Genomic DNA, 24365 nt, shown 5'->3' on the forward strand with positions numbered 1-24365 from the left:
AATAAAGAACTTTGTTGAACCTTTAAGCAATCTAAAGACTGTTTTAAGGAAATCCAAGGGCCTTTAATTTGAGGCAGCCCAGGCGTCCCGTTGGGCACACAGAATGTATGTCCTGTCTACAGTCTGATGCACAGGCCCAGCGTGCGACAGCACAGCTCTGCTGTGGCTGACTTCTCTGGTTGGATTCGTCTGCAGTGCTTATAGCAGCATTTCTCAACCTGGGGGTCAGGACCCCTGTGGGGGTCACAAGGGGGTGTCAGAGGGGGTCGCCAAAGACCTTCAAAACACAGTATTTTCTATGTATTGTCGAAGGCACAGTATTTTCTGTTGGTCATAGGGATTCTGTGTGGGAAGTTTGGCCCAATTCTATGATTGGTGGGATTCAGAATGCTCTTTGATTGTAGGTGAACTATAAATCCCAGCAACTATAACTCCCAAATATCAAGTTCTACTTTCCCCAAACTCCACCAGTGTTCACATTGGGCATATTGAGTATTTGTGCCCAAGTTTGGTCCAGCCAATCATTGTTTGAGTCCAGAGTGCTCTCTGGATGGAGGTGAACTACAACTCCAAATCTCAAGGTCAATGCCCACCAAACCCTTCCAGTATTTTCTCTTGGTCATGGGGGGTTCTGTGTGGGAAGTTTGCCCACTTCTATTGCTGATGGGGTTCAGAATGCTCTTTGATTGTAGGTGAACTATAAATCCCAACAACTACGACTCCCAAATGATGAAATCTATCCCAAATTTGTTCCAGTGAATGAAAATACATCCTGCATATCAGATGTTTACATTATAATTCATAGATAAAGGTTGTCCCCTGACATTAAGTCCAGCCATGTCTGACTCTGAGGTGTGGGGCTCATCTCCATTTCTAAGCCGAAGAGCCGGCGTTGTCCATAGACACCTCCAAGGTCATGTGGCCAGCATGAATGCACGGAGCGCCGTTACCTTCCCACCGGAGTGGAACCTATTGATCTACTCACATTTGCATGTTTTCGAACTGCTAGGTTGGCAGAAGCTAGGGCTGACGGTGGAAGCTCACGCCACTCCCCGGAATCGAACCTGCGACCTTTCGGTCAACAAGCTCAGCAGCTCAGCGCTTTAATCCACTGCGCCACCGGGGGCTCCAATTCATAACTATATATAATGTTATATATATATATATATAATTCATAACAGTAGCAAAATTAGAGCTATGAAGTAGCAATGAAAATAATTTTCTGTTTGGGGGTCACCACAACATGAGGAATCATAGAATCATAGAATCAAAGAGTTGGAAGAGACCTCATGGGCCATCCAGTCCAACCCCATTCTGCCAAGAAGCAGGAATATTGCATTCAAATCACTCCTGACAAATGGCCATCCAGCCTCTGCTTAAAAGCTTCCAAAGAAGGAGCCTCCACCACACTCCGGAGCAGAGAGTTCCACTGCTGAATGGCTCTCACAGTCAGGAAGTTCTTCCTAATGTTCAGATGGAATCTCCTCTCTTGTAGTTTGAAGCCATTGTTCCGCGTCCTAGTCTCCAAGGAAGCAGAAAACAAGCTTGCTCCCTCCTCCCTGTGGCTTCCTCTCACATATTTATACATGGCTATCATATCTCCTCTCAGCCTTCTCTTCTTCAGGCTAAACATGCCCAGTTCCCTAAGCCGCTCCTCATAGGGCTTGTTCTCCAGACCCTTGATCATTTTAGTCGCTCTCCTCTGGACACATTCCAGCTTGTCAATATCTCTCTTGAATTGTGGTGCCCAGAATTGGACACAATATTCCAGATGTGGTCTAACCAAAGCAGAATAGAGGGGTAGCATTACTTCCCTAGATCTAGACACTATGCTCCTCTTGATGCAGGCCAAAATCCCATTGGCTTTTTTTGCTGCCACATCACATTGTTGGCTCATGTTTAACTTGTTGTCCACGAGGACTCCAAGATCTTTTTCACACGTACTGCTCTCGAGCCAGGCATTGTCCCCCATTCTGTATCTTTGCATTTCGTTTTTTCTGCCAAAGTGGAGTATCTTGCATTTGTCACTGTTGAACTTCATTTTGTTAGTTTTGGCCCATCATCTCTCTAATCTGTCAAGATCGTTTTGAATTCTGCTCCTGTCCTCTGGACTATTGGCTATCCCTCCCAATTTGGTGTCGTCTGCAAACTTGATGATCCTGCCTTCTAGCCCTTCATCTAAGTCATTAATAAAGAAGTTGAACAGGACCGGGCCCAGGACGGAACCCTGCGGCACTCCACTTGTCACTTCTTTCCAAGATGAAGAGGAAGCATTAGTGAGCACTCTCTGTGTTCGTCCACTTAACCAATTACAGATCCACCTCACCGTAGTTTTGCCTAGCCCACATTGGACTAGTTTCCATTACTTCCCTAGATCTAGACACTAGGCTCCTCTTGATGCAGGCCAAAATCCCATAGGCTTTTTTTGCCGCCACATCACATTCCTGGCTCATGTTTAACTTGTTGTCCACGAGGACCCCAAGATCTTTTTCACACGTACTGCTCTCGAGCCAGGCATTGTCCCCCATTCTGTATCTTTGCATTTCATTTTTTCTGCCAAAGTGGAACTGTATTAAGGGGTCATGGCATCAGGAAGGTTGAGAAACACTGGCTTATAGCCTGTCTGTTTAGTTGCAATCCAAATGCAAGGGTGCTTGCATGGAGCTTTCCCTGCTTTTCTGGATTGCCAGAGCAAAAGGCATCCAGACCCCATTCAGCTGGGAGGTGTGGCTGGGCCAGGATTGTGGTTGCCTGCCTGAGAGTCACATGAGCGGCCCTGCCAGCCAATGGGGAGGGACCTCCATTGGGTTTTTATAGCTTGCCTCTCTGGCTCCACATTCCGCCTGCAGGAGCCGGAGAAGGGAGGCTGCATTGCTTTGCCTCTCTCTCTCTCTCTCTTTCTTCCACAGGAAACCTTCCTTGGGTTTGGCCTGGGAGAGAAAGAGACCCCTTTCATAAAGTCTGGTCAAGGCGTCCATTCACCGGGACAGGGGAGGGATGGAGCCACCGCTCCGGTTTTTAATAGACCATAATAAGAACACAAGGCGGGCACCTTTTCTTCCAAAACCCAAAATATTCCAAAAGAGTGCGCAGGAGAAACCGATTGGCTGTCTTAGTTGTTCAAGGGCTTCAAACATTGCTTCATGCACAAAATTATTTATAATAATAATAGTGATAATTCATAATATTACTATTGTAAATATTATAAAGATTATTAATATTAATAATCTATAATAATAATAGTAATACTAATATCCTCCCGGGCGGCCCTGCTTTCCGTCCCGCCATTGTCACAGGCAAAATTGGTGGGGACAAGAGACAGGGCCTTCTCGGTGATTGCTCCCCGGCTATGGAACTCCCTTCCTGGTGAGATCAGATCGGCCATTGGTATCTTGGAGGGTTTATTTTGTCACTTGGGAGTTGTAGTTGCTGGGATTTATAGTTAACCTACAATCAAAGAGCATACTGAACTCCACCAACGATGGAATTGTCTTAGCACGCAGAACTCCCATGACAAACAGAAAATACTGGAAGGGTTTGCTGAGCATTGACCTTGAGTTTGGGAGTTGTAGTTCACCTACATCCAGAGAGCATTGTGGACTCAAACAATTATGGATCTGGACCAAACTCTACATGAATATTCAATATGCCCAAATGTGAACACTGGTGGAATTTGGGGAAAATAGAATCTTGAAATTTGGAAGTTGTAGTTGCAGGGATTTATAGTTCACCTACAATCAAAGAGCATTCTGAACTTCACCAATGATGGAATTGTCTTAGCACGCAGAACTCCCATGACAAACAGAAAATACTGGAAGGGTTTGCTGAGCATTGACCTTGAGTTTGGGAGTTGTAGTTCACCCACATCCAGAGAGCATTGTGGAGTCAAACAATGATGGATCTGGACCAAACTTGGCACGAATACTCAATACACCCAAATGTGAACACTGGTGGAGTTTGGGGAAAATAGACCTTGACATTTGGGAATTGTAGTTGCTGGGATTTATAGTGTCACCTACAATCAAAGAGCGTTCGGAGCCGCAGGTGGCACAGTGGGTTAAACCCAACAGGTCGCAGGTTCAAATCTGGGGAGAGGCAGATGAGCTCCCTCTATCAGCTCCAGCTCCTCATACAGGGACATGAAAAAAGCCTCCCACAAGGATGATAAAAACATCAAATCATCCGGGCGTCCCCTGGGCAACACTCTTGCAGACAGCCAATTCTCTCACACCAGAAGCGACTTGCAGTTTCTCAAATCGCTCCTGACATGATAAAAAAAGAGCATTCTGAACTCCACCAGTGTAGAAATTGAACCAAACTTGGTACATAGAACTCCCATGACCAACAAAAAATATTGGAAGAGTTTGGTGGACATTGACCTTGAGTTTGGGAGTTGTAGTTCACCTACATTCAGAGAGCATTGTGGACTCAAACAATGATAAATCTTGACCAAACTTGGTGTGAATATTCAGTGTGCCGAAATGTGAACACTGGTGTAGTTTGGGGAAAGTAGAGTTTGACATTTGGGAGTTGTCATTGCTTGTCCTTTGAGAGTTGTAGTTGCTGGGATTTATAGTTTACCTACAGTCAAAGAGTATTCTGAACCCCACCAATGATAAAATTGGGCCAAACTTCCCACACAGATCCTCCATGACTAACAGAAAATATTGTATTTTCTGATGGTCTTTGGTGACCCCTCGGACACCCCCTCGCAACCCTACCTCGGGGGTCCTGACCCCAAGTTGAGAAACGGTGGTGTATAGGAAAGATATAAGAGTTTTGTGCTTAGACTTGGGCCTCACAATTATGGACGTATATACATACAAATGTACGTATTCCAAAATCAGCCAAAAACCAACATCCCAAATACTTCTGGCCCTGAGCCTACCAGAGAAGGAGTGCTCAACCTGTAGCAACAATAACAAAAGTAATAATACTACTATTATTAATAATTATATTAATAGAACACTTATTTGGCACTCATCTGTTGCCTATATCCTATACCCTATTTCCCACCTGATGCTTTCCAAAGTGTTCCTCCATTGTGGATGATAGACCTGGTTGTCCACCTAGGTTGAGGAGACCTCAGGATTCTCCAAATTATAATGTCTAGGTGACATTTACCTAGATGCAAAGATATAAAAGCTGCATCTCAGAAGGATATTAGTAAATATCCTTTCAATGTTTCCCCTTGACATTAAGTCCAGTTGTGTCTAACTCTGGGGGTGGGGCTCATCTCAATTTCTAAGCCAAAGAGCCAGCATTGTCCATAGACGCCTCCTAGGTCATCGGGCCTGCATGATTGCATGGAGCACCATTACCTTCCTGCAGAAGCTGTACCTATTGATCTACTCACATTGCATATTTTCAAATTTCTAGGTTGGCAGAAGCTGGGGCTAACAATGGGAGCTCACCCTGCTCCTTGGATTCAAACCACCAACCTTTTGGTCAGCAAGTTCAACAGCTCAGCGATTTAACTCACTGCACCAGTGGATACTATACATTTAATAAAATGATTGAAAACAGAGGTTTGTATGGGCACAGAATGACAGATAAACACACACATATTGATTTATATATGTGTGTGCACACAGCAGAGCTTACTTTTGGGGAAATATGGGCGTGCATGGCTAACTCCCTACATATCCAAGGCCCTTCCAGACAAGCCCTATACCCCAGGATCTGATCCTAGGTTTTCCGCCTTTCATGGTTCGTGGTTGTGAGTTTTCCGGGCTGTCTGGCTATGTTCCAGAAGCATTCTCTCCTGATGTTTCACCCACATCTATGGCAGGCATCCTCAGAGGTTGTGGGGTCTGTTGGAAATATATGAAGATAAGGTTTATATGTCTGTGGAATGATGTCCAGGGTGGGAGAAAGAACTCTTGCCTATTTGGGGTAGGTGTAAATGTTGCAACTGAACACCTTCTAAAGTTGGTTTGGATGATCTCTGGGGTCCCTGGGAGAAACTTTGCAAGGGAAAGTGGCTTGTAGGGATGGGATCACTAGGAAAGGTCTCAATTCCTTGTATTAGGAGAGAAAACAGAATCTCTTGTCCTCTCTCCTTCCTTCCTTCCTTCCTTTTCTCCCTTCTTTCCTTCCCTCCTTACTTCCTTTCTTTTCCCTTCCTCACTTTTGTTCCTTCCTTCCCTCCCTTCCTCCTTCCTTCCCTATCTACCTCCCTTCCTTTCTTTTCTTTCTTCTTTCCTTCCCTCTTTCCTTCCTTCCTTCCCCCCTTCTTTTCTTCCTTCCCTCTCTCCTTCCCTTCCTTCCTTCCCTTTCCTACCTCCCTTCTTTTCTTCCTTCCTTCCCTCCCTCCTTTCCTCCCTTCTTCCTTCCTTCCTTCTCTTCCCTTTCCTACCTCCCCCCTTCCTTTTCTTCCTTCCTTCTTTCCTTCCCCCCTTCCTTCCTTTCCCCTCTCTCCCTTCTTTTCTTCCTTTCTTCCTTCCTTCCCTCCCTCCTTTCTTCCCTCCCTTCCTTTCTTCCCTTTCCTACCTACCATCATTTTCTTCCTTCCTTCCCTCCTTTCCTACCGACCTCTTTTCCTTCCTTCCTTCCTTCCTTCCTCACCTTCCTCCTTCCTTCCCTTCCCTTTCCTACCTCCCTTCCGTCCTTCCATCTCTCCTTTTTCTTTCCTCTCTCCCTCCCTCCATCCCTCGCTCTCTCCCTCGCTCCCTCTGGTTTCCCATTTCGGACGGACTTCTGGAGAGACTGAGCCGCGGTTTGTCCTCCTCCTCCTCCTCCTTTTCCTCCTTCTCCCTTTTCTCCTCCTCCTCTTCCTCCTTTTTTCCTTTCTCCTTCTCCAACTCCGGGAGCCGACTTTCCTTCTCTCCTTTTCCTCCCCCCTTGAGCCACCCCTCCCTCCCCTTTTTGGAAGGCGCTGGGGGCAAGTCAACAGAACTGTCAGCGCCGCTGGAAAAAAAGAAGAAGGAGAAGAGGAGGAAGAAGGGGGAAAAAGGGAAGCCTGTGCGTAAAAACCAAGCGGAGGAGGAAGAGGCGAAACAACTCCCTGGACGCCTCGCTTTCCTCTCAACCTTTTGCAGATTCCTTCCCCTTGGAGAGCCCCCCAGAAAGGCCAGGAACCGGAGAGGAAAGTCCGAGGAGAAGGAATCCTCTTGGCTTGCTTCTTTCCTTCTCTCTTTCCGCCTCCTCCTCCTTCCATCTTCCCAAAAAAGCCAAGGCGCTCCTTGGAGAGGAACCGGGACTCCACGCCTTTCTTCTCCTTCTCCTTCTTCGCCCAGATGTTGAAAGAGACCCTTTGGGAAGAGAAACAAAGACAAGGAGGGAACTTGAGGACTCGCCTCCCTCTCCATCCATGAAGAGACTCGACTCCCAGCGCGCAGGGTAACGTCTGAATCCCGACACAAGCGGACACGTGTCTCCAAGTCCCACCTTTGCATTTGCGGCCGCCTTTTTGCAAAATTCAGACTTTTGCGGGGAAGCTGAGCTAAAAATACATCTGTTTCCCCCCTTCTCCTTTCTTCCTTCTTTCCTTCCTTCCTTTCTCTCTCTCTCTCTCTCTTCTCCTCCTTTCCCCTCCTGTCCTCACATCTCTGTCCCTCCCCTTTTGGGGGTGTTGGGCTTGACAAAGAAAGGGCTTGAACTTCCCTCCCCACTGCATCCCTTTTCAAAAAAGAAGAAGGGAGAAGAGGAGGAGGAGGAAGAAGAAGAGAAGGAGGAGGAAACTGGAGCTTGGACATGTGGATGTGATTGCGCTTTCCCCTCCTGGCTGTGGGACCCATGTGCGCCCTGAAGGAAGGCAGCCACCACTACCTCCTCCTCCTGCAGCATCTCTTCTGGGGAGCCTCACCGGGGTCCCCCCGCCCTATGGACCCTCTCCTCCTTCCCCCTTCCTCCTTTTGAGCTGCTTTTGGGGGGCTGTCCAAACTCTCCGCCATGAGGAAGCGGGCCAAAGCCTTGGGCCAAAGCCTGGCCTTCTAGCTTGGGGGTTGCTCCTTGCTCTCGTCTCCCCACAACTTCAGGGATTCGGGGGGCTTCGCACCGGTTTCCCAAAGCGACCCAGGATTACGCTTTCGCCCGTGGATGTGACGGGGACCCTCTCGCCTTGGCTATGGGACCCTCCCTGCTGCTCTGCCACAGTTTGGGGCTGATGGTTTGCTGCTCCCTCTTGAGTTCGGTCTACGCTGTGGTGAGTGAGTGGCCCTCGGCCTGCCTTTCTCTCTCTCTCTCTTTTGGGGATGCTGCTCCTGCTCCTGGGGTGAGCAAGCCTGGCCTGCCCCTCAAGCAGAGAGCCTGCACTGTCAGGAACTTGTGTTGACTTTCCCAAAAAAGAAAACTAAACATTGCTAGAGGCAGATTTCTGCAGGCTAGTATTTACACATGTGGCTCAACAAATAGTGAATCCGTCGCTGAGAGATCCGAAAGTGCAGGGCCACAAAGTTCCATCTTCCACCCTTCCACCCTTCCACCCTTCCTTCCTTCCTTCCTTCCTTCCTTCCTTCCTTTTCCTCACCCATGAATTTCTATTTTTCTTTCTTTCCCCTTTCCTTCCTTCTTTCCTTCGTTCCTTTCTTTTTCTCACCCACAAATTTCTTCCTTCTTTCCTTCTTTTCCTCATCCATACATTTCTTTCTTTCTTTTCTTCTACCTTCCTTCCTTCTTTTCCTCACCCACACATTTCTTTCTTTCTTTCCCTTTCCCTTCCTTTCTTCCTTTCTTCCTTCCTTCCTTTTTCTCACACACACATTTCTTCCTTCCTTCCGACCTACCTTCCTTTTCTCATCCATACATTTCTTTCTTTCTTTCCTTCTTCCTTCCTTCCTTCCTTCTTTCTCTCACCCACACATTTCTTCCTTCCTTCCTTCCTTCCTTCCTTCCTTCCTTTCTTTCCCCCCCTTTCCTTCCTTCCTTCTCTCCTTCCTTCCTTTTTCTCACCCACAAATTCCTTCCTTCCTTCCTTCCTTCTTTCCTTCCTTCCTTCCTTTTTTCCCTCACCTACACATTTCTTTCTTTCTTTCTCTTTCCCTTCTTTCCTTCCTTCCTTCCTTCCTTCCTTTTTCTCGCACACATTTCTTCATTCGTTCGTTCCTTCCTTCCAACCTACCTTCCTTTTCTCATCCATACATTTCTTTCTTTCTTTCCTTCTTCCTTCCTTCCTTCCTTCTTTCTCTCACCCACACATTTCTTCCTTCCTTCCTTCCTTCCTTCCTTCCTTCCTTTCTTTCTTTCCCCCCTTTCCTTCCTTCCTTCTCTCCTTCCTTCCTTTTTCTCACCCACAAATTCCTTCCTTCCTTCCTTCTTTCCTTCCTTCCTTCCTTCCTTCCTTCCTTCCTTCCTTCCTTCCTTCCTTTTTTTCCTCACCCACACATTTCTTTCTTTCTCTTTCCCTTCCTTCCTTCCTTCCTTTTTCTCACGCACACATTTCTTCGTTCCTTCCTTCCTTCCGACCTACCTTCCTTTTCTCATCCATACATTTCTTTCTTTCTTTCCTTCTTCCTTCCTTCCTTCCTTCTTTCTCTCACCCACACATTTCTTCCTTCCTTCCTTCCTTCCTTTCTTCCTTTCTTTCTTTTTCTCACCCACAAATTACTTCCTTCCTTTCTTCTTTTCCTCATCCACACACTTCTGTCTTCCTTCCTTCCTTCCTTCCTTCCTTCCTTCCTTAGTGAGATGGCTTTTTGCTATGACTTCTTAACCCTTGCTCTTTCTTCCTTCCTTCTTTCCTTTCTTCATTCCTTCTTTTTCTCACCTACACGTTTCTTTCTTTCTTTCCCTTTTCCTTCCTTCCTTCTTTTGTGAGACGACTTTTTGCTATGACTTCTTAACCCTCGCTCTTCATCCTTGCCTCTACTTTTCCCCGTTCTCATGGCTGAAGGAACTGGTATAACTCCAAAGTCGAAAGGTCGGCAGTTCAAATCCGGGGAGCGGGGTGAGCTCCCATCTGTCAGCTCCAGCTTCTCATGCAGGGACATGAGAGAAGCCTCCCACAGGATGGTAAAACATCCAGGCATCCCCTGGGCAACGTCCTTGCAGACATTCTCTCACACCAGAAACGACCTGAAGTTTCTCAAGTCGCTCCTGACGTGAAAAAAAAATCCCAAAGTTTATATGCTGGAATTGTTTCAGCAGAAAAAATGGTACTGTTAGCCAAACTATGTAGAATTGCAATGTTTACGCTGTGAGAAATCAGCTTGGAAAGTATCACTAGAACCTCAACTTCCAAGAGAATCGAATGGCTGTCAACTTAGGGCAACTCCATGAGTTTTGTAGGCTTGACCTAGGCAAGGGATACCTGGACATGATTTTGCCAGTTCCTTCCTCTGAAGTGAAGCTGACAGCATTTGGGATTCCTTGGCAATCCTTCTAGGCTTGGGTTGTCCCTCCCAGAATCCCCCAACCAGCTCAGCTAGATAGTCCCAATAGGCACTTCTTCCTCACGTTCTGGGAGTTTAAGCCTGCAGCGTTTACGGAAAAGGAACCAAGGTCAGATCTTGTGTGTGTAGATGCCTTCAGGTTGCTTGTCAACTTATGTCAGCCCCATTCATTGCATTGGATTTTCTTAGACAAGGTTCTTCAGTCCTCATGGGCTTTCCATTTAATCAGCATTAAAGTTGGTATAGCATTTATATCAACAACAATAACAACAACAACATTTATTGCAGTCCATAGACCCATCGGTGAGCAACGTTTCCTTTAAAAGCCACTAATTGAACACGATTTTGGCAGTCCATGTGGAATTGTTCATTCTGATCTGGCTTTTGGGTTCGGGAACTAAATCCCGGTGGATACAAACCCTCCTCTATATGTCTTTCAATCAGTCTAAAAAGTGATAGATCAATAACTATACTTTACCTATACACATAATATAAATACGGGGTTTGGGGGTGAATGACCTTGGCTCTGGGAGTTGTAGTTCACCCTTAACCAGAGAGCCCTGAACCCAGACGATGTCACATCAGGATAAACCTAATGTCAATTTCCAAACACAGATCCCCATTGACCGTGCACATTTCAACAAGTCACGTACCTGGAGGAACTGGCACCATAAATTCTGCACAATTTTAATGGTGTGTTTTCGCCCGCCAGTCAAATCAACAATAGCCCCGAATGCATATTTGGAAGCATGAGATTTGTCAGGCACAAAGGGCTCCCTTTGAAGAAGTTTGGTTTCTGTACTGTATAAAAGGATGACTTTGTGGTCCAGCATCACCACTACCCCATGAATCTGATCAATTCTGCCCTCCTGGAAAGGTCTGGTGCTGTGGTTGCCATCGTAAACACCTGCTTGAGGGCACAAACCCAACCAAATGCTGAGGATTTAACTACTAAACTAATTGGCATTGGGTTGAAGCTGAGCAACTGCCATCTCCTTTGGGAGAAAAGTTCCACTTGGTCCCATGGAAGTCTGCACTCAGGTGTAGCTGAGGGCATGTGAAAAATGCTCTGTAGTCCCAGGGAAATACAAGAGAACCAGAAAGTTGCAAGGGGCCCCATGGGCTATCCAGTCCAACCCCATTTGGCCATGCAGGAACACACAATCCAAGTCCTCCTGAACTCCCTGGGGGTTGGGACCCTGGGTGGGTCATGAGGGGGTGTCAGAGGGGTCACCAAAGACCATCAGAAAGCACAGTATTTTCTGTTGGTCATGAGGGTTCTGTGTGGGAAGTTTGGCCCAATTATATCATTGGCGGGGTTCAGAATGCTCTTTGATTGTAGGTGAACTATAAACCCCAACAACTACAACTCCTAAATGTCAAGGTCTATTTCCCACAAACTGCACCAGTGCTCACATTTAGGCATATTGAGTATTCGTGCCAAGTTTGGTCCAGATCCATCATTGTTTGAGTCCACCGTGCTCTCTGGATGTAGGTGAACTACAACTCCAAAACTCAAGATCAATGCCCACCAAACCCTTCCAGCATTTTCTGTTGGTCATGGGAGTTCTGTGTGCCAAGTTTGGTTCATTTCCATCGTTGATGGAGTTAAAATGCTCTTTGATTGTAGGTAAACTATAAATCCCAGCAACTACAACTCCTAAATGTCAAGGTCTATTTCCCCCAAACTCCACCAGTTGTCACATTTGGGCAAATGTGAACAAGTTTGGTCCGGATCCATCATTGTCTGAGTCCACCGTGCTCTCTGCATGTAGGTGAACTACAACTCCAAAACTCAAGATCAATGCCCACCAAACCCTTCCAGCATTTTCTGTTGGTCATGGGAGTTCTGTGTGCCAAATTTGGTTCATTTCCATCGTTGATGGAGTTTAGAATGCTCTTTGATTGTAGGTGAACTATAAATCCCAACAACTACAACTCCTAAATGTCAAGGTCTATTTCTCCCAAACTCCACCAATTGTCACATTTGGGCAAATGTGAACAAGTTTGGTCCAGATCCATCATTGTCTGAGTCCACAGTGCTCTCTGGATGTAGGTGAACTACAACTCCAAAACTCAAGGTCAATGCCCACCAAATCCTTCCAGTATTTTCTGTTGGAGTTCTGTGTGCCAAGTTTGGTTTGATTCCATCGTTGGTGGAGTTAAAAAAGCTCTTTGATTGTAGGTGAACTATAAATCCCAGCAATTACAACCCCCAAAAGACAAAATCAATGTGCTCCCAACCCCACCAGTATTCAAATTTGGCTGTATTGGGTGTTTGTGCCAAATTTGGTCCAGTGAATGAAAATACATCCTGCATATCAGATATTTACATGATGATTAATAACAGATGCAAAATTATAGTTATGCAGGAGCAGCGAAAATAATGTTATGGTTGGGGGTCACCACCACATGAGGAACTGTAGCAAGGGGTTGCGGCATTAGGAAGGTTGAGAAATTCTACTCCTGACAGATGGCCATCAAAACTTTTTTGAAAAGCCTTCAAAAGAATAAGTTGGGAACAGACCCCAAGGACCATCTGTCAGCTCCCCTTCTGCTAGGCAGATGTGCACAATCCAAGCCCTCCTGACAGATAGCCATCAAGGTTCTGTTTATAAGCCACCAGAGATGGAGGATCCACCAGAGCCTCTTTGATTGTAGGTGACCTATAAATCCCAGCAACTACAACTCCAAAACTCAAGGTCAGTGCCCACCAAACCCTTCCAAAATCAGAAACATGGGAGAGAATTTGCAAGTCTTAGGAAAAGTTGCCAGAACAAAACAGCCCAACTAGCAGTGTAACTTAATATAATAATAGACCATCCTGGGTTGTTTCCAATGAGGATCACCACCATGTATTGGTGATAATCCCCAGCAATGTCTTCCCAAAGCTTCCCATTTGTCCTTTGCTTCTACCTATGTTCTGAGATGCATACCTGTCCTTTCCATCTCCTTCAACTTCTGGCTTCATCTTCAACTTCTGAACCTTTCTTGTTTGGGTAGATCATTGACATCATATTTGGTGAAGGTTATGGATAAGTTTTCCACTCCCAATAAATAAAACAGAATATTTGTCTCCTTCTTGACAAGATTAGAGACTAAGGATGTGTCTACATTGCACAATTAAGGCAGTTCGGCACCACTTGAACTGCCATGGCTGAATGCTTTGGAATTGTAGGAGTTGTGGTTTGTCGAGACACCAACATTGTTTGACAGAGAAGGCTAAAGACCTTGTAAATCTACACAACCCATTATTCCATAGCACTGAGCCATGTCATACTGCATTAATTTCACAGTGTAGATGCACCCAGAGTTGCTGGATTGTGTAGTGTCCTCTCTGTGGTCCACCAAATCTCTTTAGCAGAAGACACTGATGTGAATCTAGGCTTGTGTATTTGCAATTGTGGCATGCTATCCTCCCCGACACATTCTGCTGTATTTTTTAAATGGATTGAGGTTTGACAGTCGAGCAAACATCATGCATATTTCCAAACACTTGAAAATACATGATCGTGATCTCTCTGCCGTTGGGACTCTCTGTTTGGAGACAGATACTTCATCTAGATATATGCCAGTCCTTTCCTCTGGGACATGAGCAAAAGGCATCCTTTTTGTAGAAAACTTTCAACTCATGCCATCTTTTTAAGAACCCACAACAACACGCCACAACCTGCCATTCAGGGGACTCTTGGAACAACATCTGAATGGGTATTATGGCTGTACGCTCGGGGCTGGAGTGACACAACTTTCTTTTCTGTCACATTGGCTTGTTGTGAGCTCAGAGAGAGAAAGCCTTTAAAAAAATGGAAAATAGTTAAACACAACCGTCTGTTTCCCACAAGTGCCGAGTGGAAAACACACTTTGTTTTTAAACACCCTCCTTGAAAAGAAACGATCTTGTAGTCCGTATTGTGCTGATTCTCTACTCAAGTTTCCTCTCGGCTCTGTTTGCCGACTGTTTTAATTCTCTGCTTTAAAGTTACCAGTATCTATCTACCTACCTATCTGTCCTTCCATTTATCTATCCTTCTATCCATCCATCCATCTATCTATTTATCTATCTATCCATCTATCCATCCATCCTTCCATCCATCTATCTTTCTATCTTTCTATCTATCCTATCCATCTATCCATCCATCTATTTATCTTTCTATCTTTCTGTCCTTCTGTCCATCCATCCATCCATCCATCCATCCATCCATCCATCTATCCATCCTTTTATCTATCTATCTTTCTGTCCTTCTATCCATCTATCTATCTATCTATCTATGTATCTATCCATCTATCTATCTATCTATCTATCTATCTATCTATCTATCTATCTATTTATCTATCCTTCTATCCATCTGTCTATCCATCTATCTATCTATCTATCTATCTATCTATCTATCCTACTTTCCATCTGTCTATCTGTCTATCTTTCTATCTATCTATCTTTCTTTCTTTCTTTCTATCTTTCTATCCTTCCGTCCTTCAATCCTTTTGTCCTATCTATCTATCTATCTATCCTATCCTATCCTATCCTATCCTTCTGTCCGTCCATCCGTCTATCCATCCATCCATCCATCCATCCTTCTATCTATCTATTCTTCTATCCATCTATCTATTCATTTATCTATTCAGCTATCTATCTATCTATCTATCTATCTATCTATTTTTCTATGTTAGTATATATCTTAGAAAAAAGGATCCTATAGTCTTTATTTTCAGATTCTTTTCTAACATTTTCTCCCAACACAGTCTTCTGACTATTGAATTCTCTGTTTCAAGGTTTGCTACCTCTACCTATTTTTCTATCTCTCTCCCTATCTATCTATCTATTTATCTATCTATCTATCCATTTTTCTATTTATCTATCTAGCCTAGAAAAAAGGCTTCCTATAGTTGTTATTGTTCAGAATCTCTTCTAAAGTTTTGGTTCAACTCCATCTTCTGAATGTTTTAATTCCATGCTTTAAAGTTTGTTACATCTATCTATCTATCTATCTATCTATCTATCTATCTATCTATCTATCTCTCCATCTTTCTATCCATCCATCCATCATTCTCTATCTATCTAAGTATCTAGTAGTAAATGGCTACTTAACAGGGATGTAGTTAATCACCATTTTTCTTCTTCAAGGAAGCAATGAGCAATTCTAGCCATCTTCTTTCTTTCTTTCTTTCTTTCTTTTTGCAAGACGGTCTTGAAAAATTGCATGCTTTTAGGAGTCTAGTTGCAGTTCGATATCTATTTTGTGCAATGATTTCATGTTTTTGCACAGAAAGTAGCTTTTTCGAATGCACAAAATAGGTTGTACCTTCTGTGCTGAATCGAATGCACAAAGAAATGCTGTTCTCTATCTAGAAAAAAAAATCCCCTCCAATTTTCTGTGCAAAACAACCGTGTATGAACGTTTCACAGAACGGATGTCAAGCTGCAAAGATTAACTTCATTCCAGGATATTTCATAACATGTCAGACTTTCTTGACGCTCAAGGGACACTTTTTTTTCACCCGTTTCCCTAATAGTTTCAAATATAATTTCCATCCTTATTACTTATTGATGGAACCGGTGAGCAGTTAACCAAGCCTGGACTTTGCGCATGAAGCATATTCAGGTTGAAGATCCTTTCTCCGAAATTGAGCCAGAAGCGTTTACGATTTGTTTTGGAGTATTTCTATCTACATAATGAGATGTCTTGGAGATGGACTCAAATCTAAAACTGAAATTCATTCCTGTTTCCTATATACCTATATACATAGTCGGGAGAAAATTGTATATATAATATTTTCAATAATTTTGTTCCTGAAGCAAAGTCTGTGTACATTGAACCATTAGAAAGCAATCTGGATTTTGGAGCATTTCAGATTTTAGAATTGCAGATCCTCAAATTGCATGATTTATTTATTTATTACTAATTTGGGGACCCGGCGATGCCTCGATGACTTGAGAAGGCACTGTTTGTTTTGGAAAGTTTGGTAATATCTCTGGATGCAGGGTAAACTACAACTCCCATGCAGGCAGGTCATTCCTCCCCCAAATCCTCCAGTATGTTATGTTGGCCTGGATTATTTGGAAAAGGCACTGTTTGTTTTGGGGTGTTAGGTAATATCAGTTTGGTAATTTGTAGCAATATGTCTTCGAAAAAAGCCAGTCTTTCCTGTTGTTTTATTTTAATGTTCCTATTAGAAAACGCATAAGGATGTGGGTGAACTGCAATTCCCAAAATTGTGGGCCATCACCCCCAACCCCTCCAGTATTCAAAGTTGGCCATGTTGGATCTGTGTGCCAGGTTTTGTCTAGATCTGATGCCCGCTGCGTTCAGTGCTCTCTCAATAAGGGTGAACTACAACTCCCAGATCAGAGGTCATTTACCCCCAAGCCCCACCTGTATGTACAGTTGACCATGTTGGGTCTGTGTGCCAGGTTTGGTCCAGATCCATAGTCAGCAGAGTTCATTGCTCTCTGAATAAGGGTGAACTACAACTCCCAGAGCCAAGGACAATCACCCTCAAACCGAACCTGTATGCACAGTTGGCCATGTTGGGTCTGTATGCCAAGAGTGGTCCAGATGTGATGTTGTCTGGGTTCAGGTCTCTCTGGATAAGAGTGAACTGCAACTCCCAGAGCCAAGGACAATCACCCCCATAACAGACCTGTATGCACAGTTGGCCATGTTGGGTCTGTGTGCCAAGTGTGGGCCAGATGTGATATCATCTGGGCTCAGGGCTCTCTGGATAAGGGTGAACTACAGCTCCCAGAGCCAAGGACAATCACTCCCAAACCGGACTTGTATGCACAGTTGGCCATGTTGGGTCTGTATGCCAAGTGTGGTCCAGGTGTGATATTGTCTGGGTTCAGTCTCTCTGGATAAGGGTGAACTACAACTCCCAGAGCCAAGGACAATCACCCCCAAACCAGACTTGTATGCACAGTTGGCCATGTTGGGTCTGTGTGCTAGGTTTAGCCCATATCCATAATCATCTGGGTTCAGGGCTCTCTTGATAAGAGTGAACTACAACTCCCAAAGCCAAGGACAATCACCCCTAAACTAGACCTGTATGCACAGTTGGCCATGTTGGATCTGTGTGCCAAGTGTGGCCCAGATGTGACGTTGCCTGGGTTCAGGGCTCTCTGGATAAGGGTGAACTACAACTTCCAGAGCCAAGCCCCACTTGTATATTTTGTGTATAGATAAGATAGAGATAGTTATTTATCTACCACTTTTTAGACTGATTGAAAGATGTATAGAGGAGGGTTTGTATCCACTGGGATTTGGTTCCCGTACCCATTGTGGATTCCAAAAGCCACAGATGCTCAAGTCCCACGATACCCAATGGTGTCGTGTAATAATAATAATAATAATAATAATACTTTATTATTATTGCTCGATCTCCCCTGGGAACTCAGGGTTTCCAATAAAAGAGGCAAACATTCGATGCCAATAGTATCCTTTTATATAAATTGGCATCATCAAGGTTGGATTTTTGGAATGATACTTTGACTATTTTAGAGCCGTGGATGGTTGAATCTATGGATACAGAATCCATGGATACAGAAGTCTGACTGCATAAGATCCCTCTTTCATATAGGACTTTTCAGCCTGAAATCTGATCTGCTCTTTCACCAGAGCGAAACTCATTGGGTGCATCCACACTGTAGAATAAATGCAGTTCAATACCACTTTGCCATGGCTCATTGCTATGGAATACTGGGAGTTGCAGTTTGGTGGGTGCCACCACTCTGTGGCAAAGAAGAGTAAAGATCTTGTAAAACTACAGCTCGCTGGATCCCATAGTCTTGAACCATAGCAGTTTAAGTGGTATCAAACTGCATCCATTCCATAATGTAGATGCATCATAAGAGTCAACAGGACAAAAATGCTCAGAGTACCGTAGGTTCTCTTCTTTGCTCCTCTTCTCAGGAATCTTTATGCATTAACCATCTTTCTTTGTGACTGCATCCTCCTCTTTGCATCTTCCTCAGAGTTAATTTCTCTGCAATGTCCAGATCGTTGCTATATACATCTCTACCGTATGCTTCCTTCCCTACAAATATCAAACCCTGACCTTTTTGCTAGCTCCGAGGTCTGCAAAACCTCAGCCTAAATTGCACGCAAATCCCAATTGTGAGCTTGGATCAGGCGAAACCACAGCTGGAGGGATTTGCAGAGAGGTACTGAACACCTTTGCAGGATGGGAATGAAATTTCCCAAGGACTGCATTTGCAAAACCACATTCATATCTCTGCAAGATACAGCGCTTCTAGCATATGCTACCATTTTCTGGAAGGAATTAAACTTCTTCCCCAAGTAAAGGCACAAGACACATCTACACTGTAGAACAAGCATGGGCAAACTTTGGCTCTCCAGGTGTTTTGGACTACAACTCCCACAATCCGGCTGTTAGGAATTGTGGGAGTTGTAGTCCAGATCAGGCGAAACCACAGCTGGAGGGATTTGCAGAGAGGTACTGAATACCTTTTCAGAATGGGAAAGAAATTTCCCGAAGACTACATTTGCAAAATCGCATTGGTGGCATTCATATCTCTGTAAAATATAATGCTTGTAGCAAAATGCATTCATATCTCTTTTTTTTCTCTTCATAATTAATTTTTATTAACAACAACAAAAATGCTATATACATAAAAAGAGGTGGAACAATATAGTGAAAGAAAAGTAGGAAATAAAGATGTATAAGTCTTAACAAAAACTACTTTGTTCTTTTCTTTAAGCCAGATTCTTTACAAGATATAACGCTTGCAGCATTTGCTACCACTTTCTGGAAGAAATTAAGATTCTTCCCCAAGTAAAGGCAAAAGATGCATCTACACTGCAGAACAAGCATGAGCAAACTTCAGCCTCCAGATGTTTTGGACTACAGCTCCCACAATTCCTAACACCCTGCTGTGGAATGAATGCACTCCAACACCCCTTTATCTTCCTAGCTCAGTGCTATGGAATCCTGGGAGTTGTACTTTGACCAAGGCCAAAGAGTGCTGGCGTCTCATCGAACTACAAGTCCCAAGATTTGTAGCATTGAGCCACAGGAGTTAAAGTGTTGCCAAACTGCATTCATTCAACAAGTCGTTCAACAGTGGAACCCTCTGCCCCGGAGTGGGGTGGAGGCGCCGTCTTTGGAAGCTTTTAAACAGAGGATGTATGGCCATCTGTCAGGGGTGATTTGAATGCAATATTCCTGCTTCTTGGCAGAATGGGGTTGGACTGGATGGCCCATGAGGTCTCTTTCAACTCTAAGATTCTATGATTCTAGGGTAGACTCACTGTAATTTTGCTATTGTTATAAATCATAATATAAATATCTGATATGCAGGATGTATTTTCATTCACTGGACCAAATTTGGCACAAATACCTGATACGGCCACATTTGATATCTTGGGTGATTGATTTTGCTATTTGGAAGTTGTAGTTGCTGGGTTTTATAGTTCACCTACATTCAACAATGGACTCAAACAGTGATGACTCTGGACCAAATTTGGTATGAATACTCAATATGCCCAAACGTGAACACTATTGGAGTATGGGGAAAATAGATCTTAACATTTGGGAGTTGTAGTTGCTGGGATTTATAGTTCACCTACAATCAAAGAGCATTCCGAACTCCACCAGTGATGGAATTTAACCAAACTTTGTACACAGAATTCCCATGACCAACAGAAAATACTGGAAGGGTTTGGTGGTCACTGACCTTGGGTTTGGGAGTTGTAGTTCACCTACATCCAACAATGGACTCAAACAATGATTACTCTGGACCAAATTTGGTATGAATACTCAACATGCCCAAACGTGAACACTATTGGAGTATGGGGGGAAATAGATCTTAACATTTGGGAGTTGTAGTTGCTGGGAATTACACCTACAATCAAAGAGCATTCTTAACCCCACCAATGATAGAATTGGGGCAAACTTCCCACACAGAACCCCCATACTGTGTTTTCTGATGATTTTTGGTGACTCCTCTGACACCCCATCATGACCCTCTTAGGGGTCCTGATCCCCACGTTGAGAAACACTGGTTTACGGCAAAGCGTGTGCCTGTTTAAAATAAAGATTGCTGTTTTCTACCCACAAAGCAGGAACTTGCAAAACAACACAATCTTGCACAAAGAAAGCTTTGCGCAGAAAACAGTCACCTTACACAACCAAATCCTGTATCTACTTCTCTTTACTTGGCAACATTGCAAGATTATTTTTGGGTCAGGAAGGTTGCTTTGCATTTGGATTTGTTTTTGTACTGAAATGTTTAGACCAAGCATGGCTGAGGGGGGGAAAGGAAGGGGTCTGAGGCTGTTAGGAATGGTGGGAGTTGAAGTCCAAAACACCTGGAGGGCCAAAGTTGGCCCATGCCTGGTCTAAACCCTGCAAAATAGAAAGAAGATCTCAAGGTGACTTAGTATTACAGTCTAGCACAAAAATCATTCATGGCTGTCTCGAAACAAGATGAGAGGTTGTTGTAGGTTTTTTCAGGCTATATGGCCATGGTCTAGAGGCATTCTCTCCTGACGTTTCACCTGCATCTATGGCAAGCATCCTCAGAGGTAGTGAGGTCTGTTGGAACTATGAAAATGTGGAATGTCCAGGATGGGACAAAGGACTCTTGTCTGCTGGAGCTAGGTGTGAATGTTTCAACTGACCACCTTGATTAGCATTTGATAGCCTGGCAGTGCCTGGGGCAATCTTTTGTTGAGAGGTGATTAGATGTGCTTGTTTGTTTCCTCTCTGTTGTTTTGCTGTTGTAATTTTAGAGTGGTAGCAAGATTTTTTTCATTTTCATGGTTTCCTCCTTTCTGTTGAAATTGTCCACATGCTTGTGGATTTCCATGGCTTCTCTGTGTAGTCTGACATGGTGGTTGTTGGAGTGGTCCAGCATTTCTGCGTTCTCAGATAATATGCTGTGTCAAGGTTGGTTCCTCAGGTGCTCTGCTATGGCTGACTTCTCTGGTTGAAGTAGTCTGCAGTGCCTTTCATGTTCCTTGATTCGTGTTTGGGCGCTGCTACCTCTGAGGATGCTTGCCATAGATGCAGGCAAAACGTCAGGAGAAAATGCCTCTAGAACATGGCCATATAGCCCGAAAAAACCTAAAACAACCTAAACCTAAAAAACCTAAAACAACATCAAGAGGAGCATAGTGTCTAGATCTAAAGAAGTAATGCTCCCCATTCTCTATTCCGCTTTGGTTAGACCACACCTGGAATATTGTGTCCAATTCTGGGCACCACAGTTCAAGGGAGATATTGACAAGCTGGAATGTGTCCAGAGGAGGGCGACTAAAATGATCAAGGGTCTGGAGAACAAGCCCTGTGAGGAGCGGCTTAAGGAGCTGGGCATGTTTAGCCTGAAGAAGAGAAGGATGAGAAGAGACATGATAGCCGTGTATAAATATGTGAGAGGAAGCCACAGGGAGGAGGGAGCAAGCTTGTTTTCTGCTTCCTTGGAGACTAGGACGCGGAGCAATGGCTTCAAACTACAAGAGAGGAGATTCCATCTGAACATTAGGAAGAACTTCCTGACTGTGAGAGCCGTTCAGCAGTGGAACTCTCTGCCCCGGAGTGTAGTGGAGGCTCCTTCTTTGGAAGCTTTTAAGCAGAGGCTGGATGGCCATCTGTCAGGGGTGATTTGAATGCAATTTTCCTGCTTCTTGGCAGAATGGGGTTGGACTGGATGGCCCGAGAGGTCTCTTCCAACTCTTTGATTCTATGATTCTAGTGACTCCGGCCATGAAAGCCTTCGACAATACATTAAGATGAGAGGTTTTCAAAGCTTGAATGGCCATCTGTCGGGAGGGCTTGGATTGTGTCTTCCTGCACAGCGGAATGAGGTCTTTGGGGTCTTTAGGGTCCTTTGCAAGGCTAGGATTCTATGAATTTCTTTCTCCTTTGAAATGCATTTTGCAATGCACTCTTCTGGCTGAACTGTTGCTCAAAGCGGAAGCGCAATCAGGTTTTGAAATACGTGGCATTGACCTCAAGTCCAAATTGAGCGTCCGGCGGCAGAGGTACTTGCTTGAGGTTCAAAGACGATCCCTCTGTAATTGAATTAGAGCGAATTTGCAATCTCTCCTTAAGGAAACGAGTATCTACATCTGAGCAGAATGCCAAACACCAATAAGACAGACAGAGAGAGCGAGGAGATAATTTCCAGGCAATCACCGTTTTCCCCGAGGCTCGTGGCTTCAGGCTTAATCCTCCTTTGAATATTTCATCAGAATTATCAATAATGCAGATCACCAACAGTGATTGAGTGCGACTTTCGGAGTCCGAAAACAAACCCTCTCCCATTCTTTTGGTATATTATAACAATGTGTCTCATACACACACACAGGCACACATGAGGGTTGAATGAAAAGTAATGCCTCCACCTTCATAACTCCTCAACAGATGGCAGTTCTGGTATGCGGCAGGTACTGGCTTGTTCAGTAGACCTTCCTCTACAGTTCCATTTTGGCAGGAAGCCTTAGCATTGAACAGTTGTGTTGTTGAAGTGCACAATACGTCATCTCTCTATGCAATTTATTTATCCAGCTATTTAAACTCAATTTCTCTCTCTAATCTATGTTATCAATAATCTATCAATAATCTGTCTATCCATTTTTATCTATCAATCTCTCTCTCACTGTATATATGTATGTGTGTGTGTGTGTGTGTGTGATCTCTCTCATCTTTATCTACCTACCTACCTATCTAATTTATGCTATCTATCTTCTATCTACCTATTCATTACCTAATCAATAATATTTCCAACTATCCATATCTATCTATCTATCTATCTATCTATCTATCTATTTATCTACCTACCTACCTACCTACCTTCCTGCCTGCCTGCCTGCCTACCTACCTACCTACCTACCAGGGTTGAATGAAAAGTAATGCCTCCACCTTCGTAACTCCTCAACAGATGGCAGTACTGGTATGCGGCAGGTACTGGCTTGTTCAATAGACTCTCCTCTACAGTTCCATTTTGGCGGGAAGCCTTAGCATTGAACGGTTGTGTTGTTGAAGTGCAAAATACATCATCTCTCTATGCAATCTATTTATCCATCTATTTATACTAAATTTCTCTCTCTATGTTATCAAGAATCTATCAATAATCTATCTATCCATTTTTATCTATCAATCTCTCTCTCACTGTATATATATGTGTGTGTGTCATCTCTCTCATCTTTATCTAACTACCTATCTATCTAATCTGTTATCTATCTTCTATCTACCTATTCATTACCTAATTATTAATAATCTTTCCAACTATCTACCTACCTACCTACAAGGGTTCAATGAAAAGTAATGCCTCCACCTTCATAACTCCTCAACAGATGGCAGTACTGGTATGCGGCAGGTACTGGCTTGTTCAGTAGACTCTCCTCTACAGTTCCATTTTGGCAGGAAGCCTTAGCATTGAACGGTTGTGGTGTTAAAGTGAAAAGTATGGAACCCTGCACAGACGGTCGGTCAATGCGACTTAAGCAATGTGCAGTCTTGACAGCAGAAGGTGTCACCCCAAAGGAGATTCATCAGAGAATGCAAGCTGTTTATGGTGATTGTATTGATGTGAGTGCTGTGCATCGTTGGGCAAGTAAGTTTAAAGATGTTGAGGTGGGAATATCTGACTTGTGTGATAAATAAAGAGTTGGGTGTCCTGTGACAGCAACCACTGAGTTTCACAAGCAAACAGTTGACAATGTATTGTCAAAGGCTTTCATGGCTGGAATCACTGGGTTGTTGTAGGTTTTTTCAGGCCAAATGGCCATGGTCTAGAGGCATTCTCTCCTGACGTTTCACCTGCATCTATGGCAAGCATCCTCAGAGGTAGTTCTGAGGATGCTTGCCATAGATGCACGCGAAACGTCAGGAGAGAATGCCTCTAGCCCATGGCGATATAGCCCGAAAAATCCTACAACAACCCAGTTGACAGACTGATTCAGGACAATAGTTGTATCACTCAGAGAGAAATTTCAAACATAATCAGCATTTCACAAGAACGTGTGGGTCACATTATTGCTTTGCTTGGCTATCGGAAGATCTGTGCACGATGGG

At 44.0% G+C, this 24365-nt stretch overlaps 1 protein-coding gene across 1 annotated transcript in view; it reads left to right on the forward strand.

The window, feature by feature from the left end:
* Nucleotides 1–6675: 6675 nt before the first annotated feature.
* The window catches only part of PTH1R (parathyroid hormone 1 receptor), a 183658-nt gene continuing 165968 nt past the window's right edge, over nucleotides 6676–24365 (forward strand). Inside the window, exon 1 of the mRNA XM_060782697.2 lies at nucleotides 6676–8146. Within this exon, the coding sequence (XP_060638680.1) occupies nucleotides 8069–8146 (78 nt within the window). The 5' untranslated portion in view covers nucleotides 6676–8068. The remainder of the gene's footprint in view (nucleotides 8147–24365) is intronic.

Source organism: Anolis sagrei, chromosome 6 (genome assembly GCF_037176765.1).
Source record: "Anolis sagrei isolate rAnoSag1 chromosome 6, rAnoSag1.mat, whole genome shotgun sequence".
NCBI classification, from domain to species: domain Eukaryota; kingdom Metazoa; phylum Chordata; class Lepidosauria; order Squamata; family Dactyloidae; genus Anolis; species Anolis sagrei.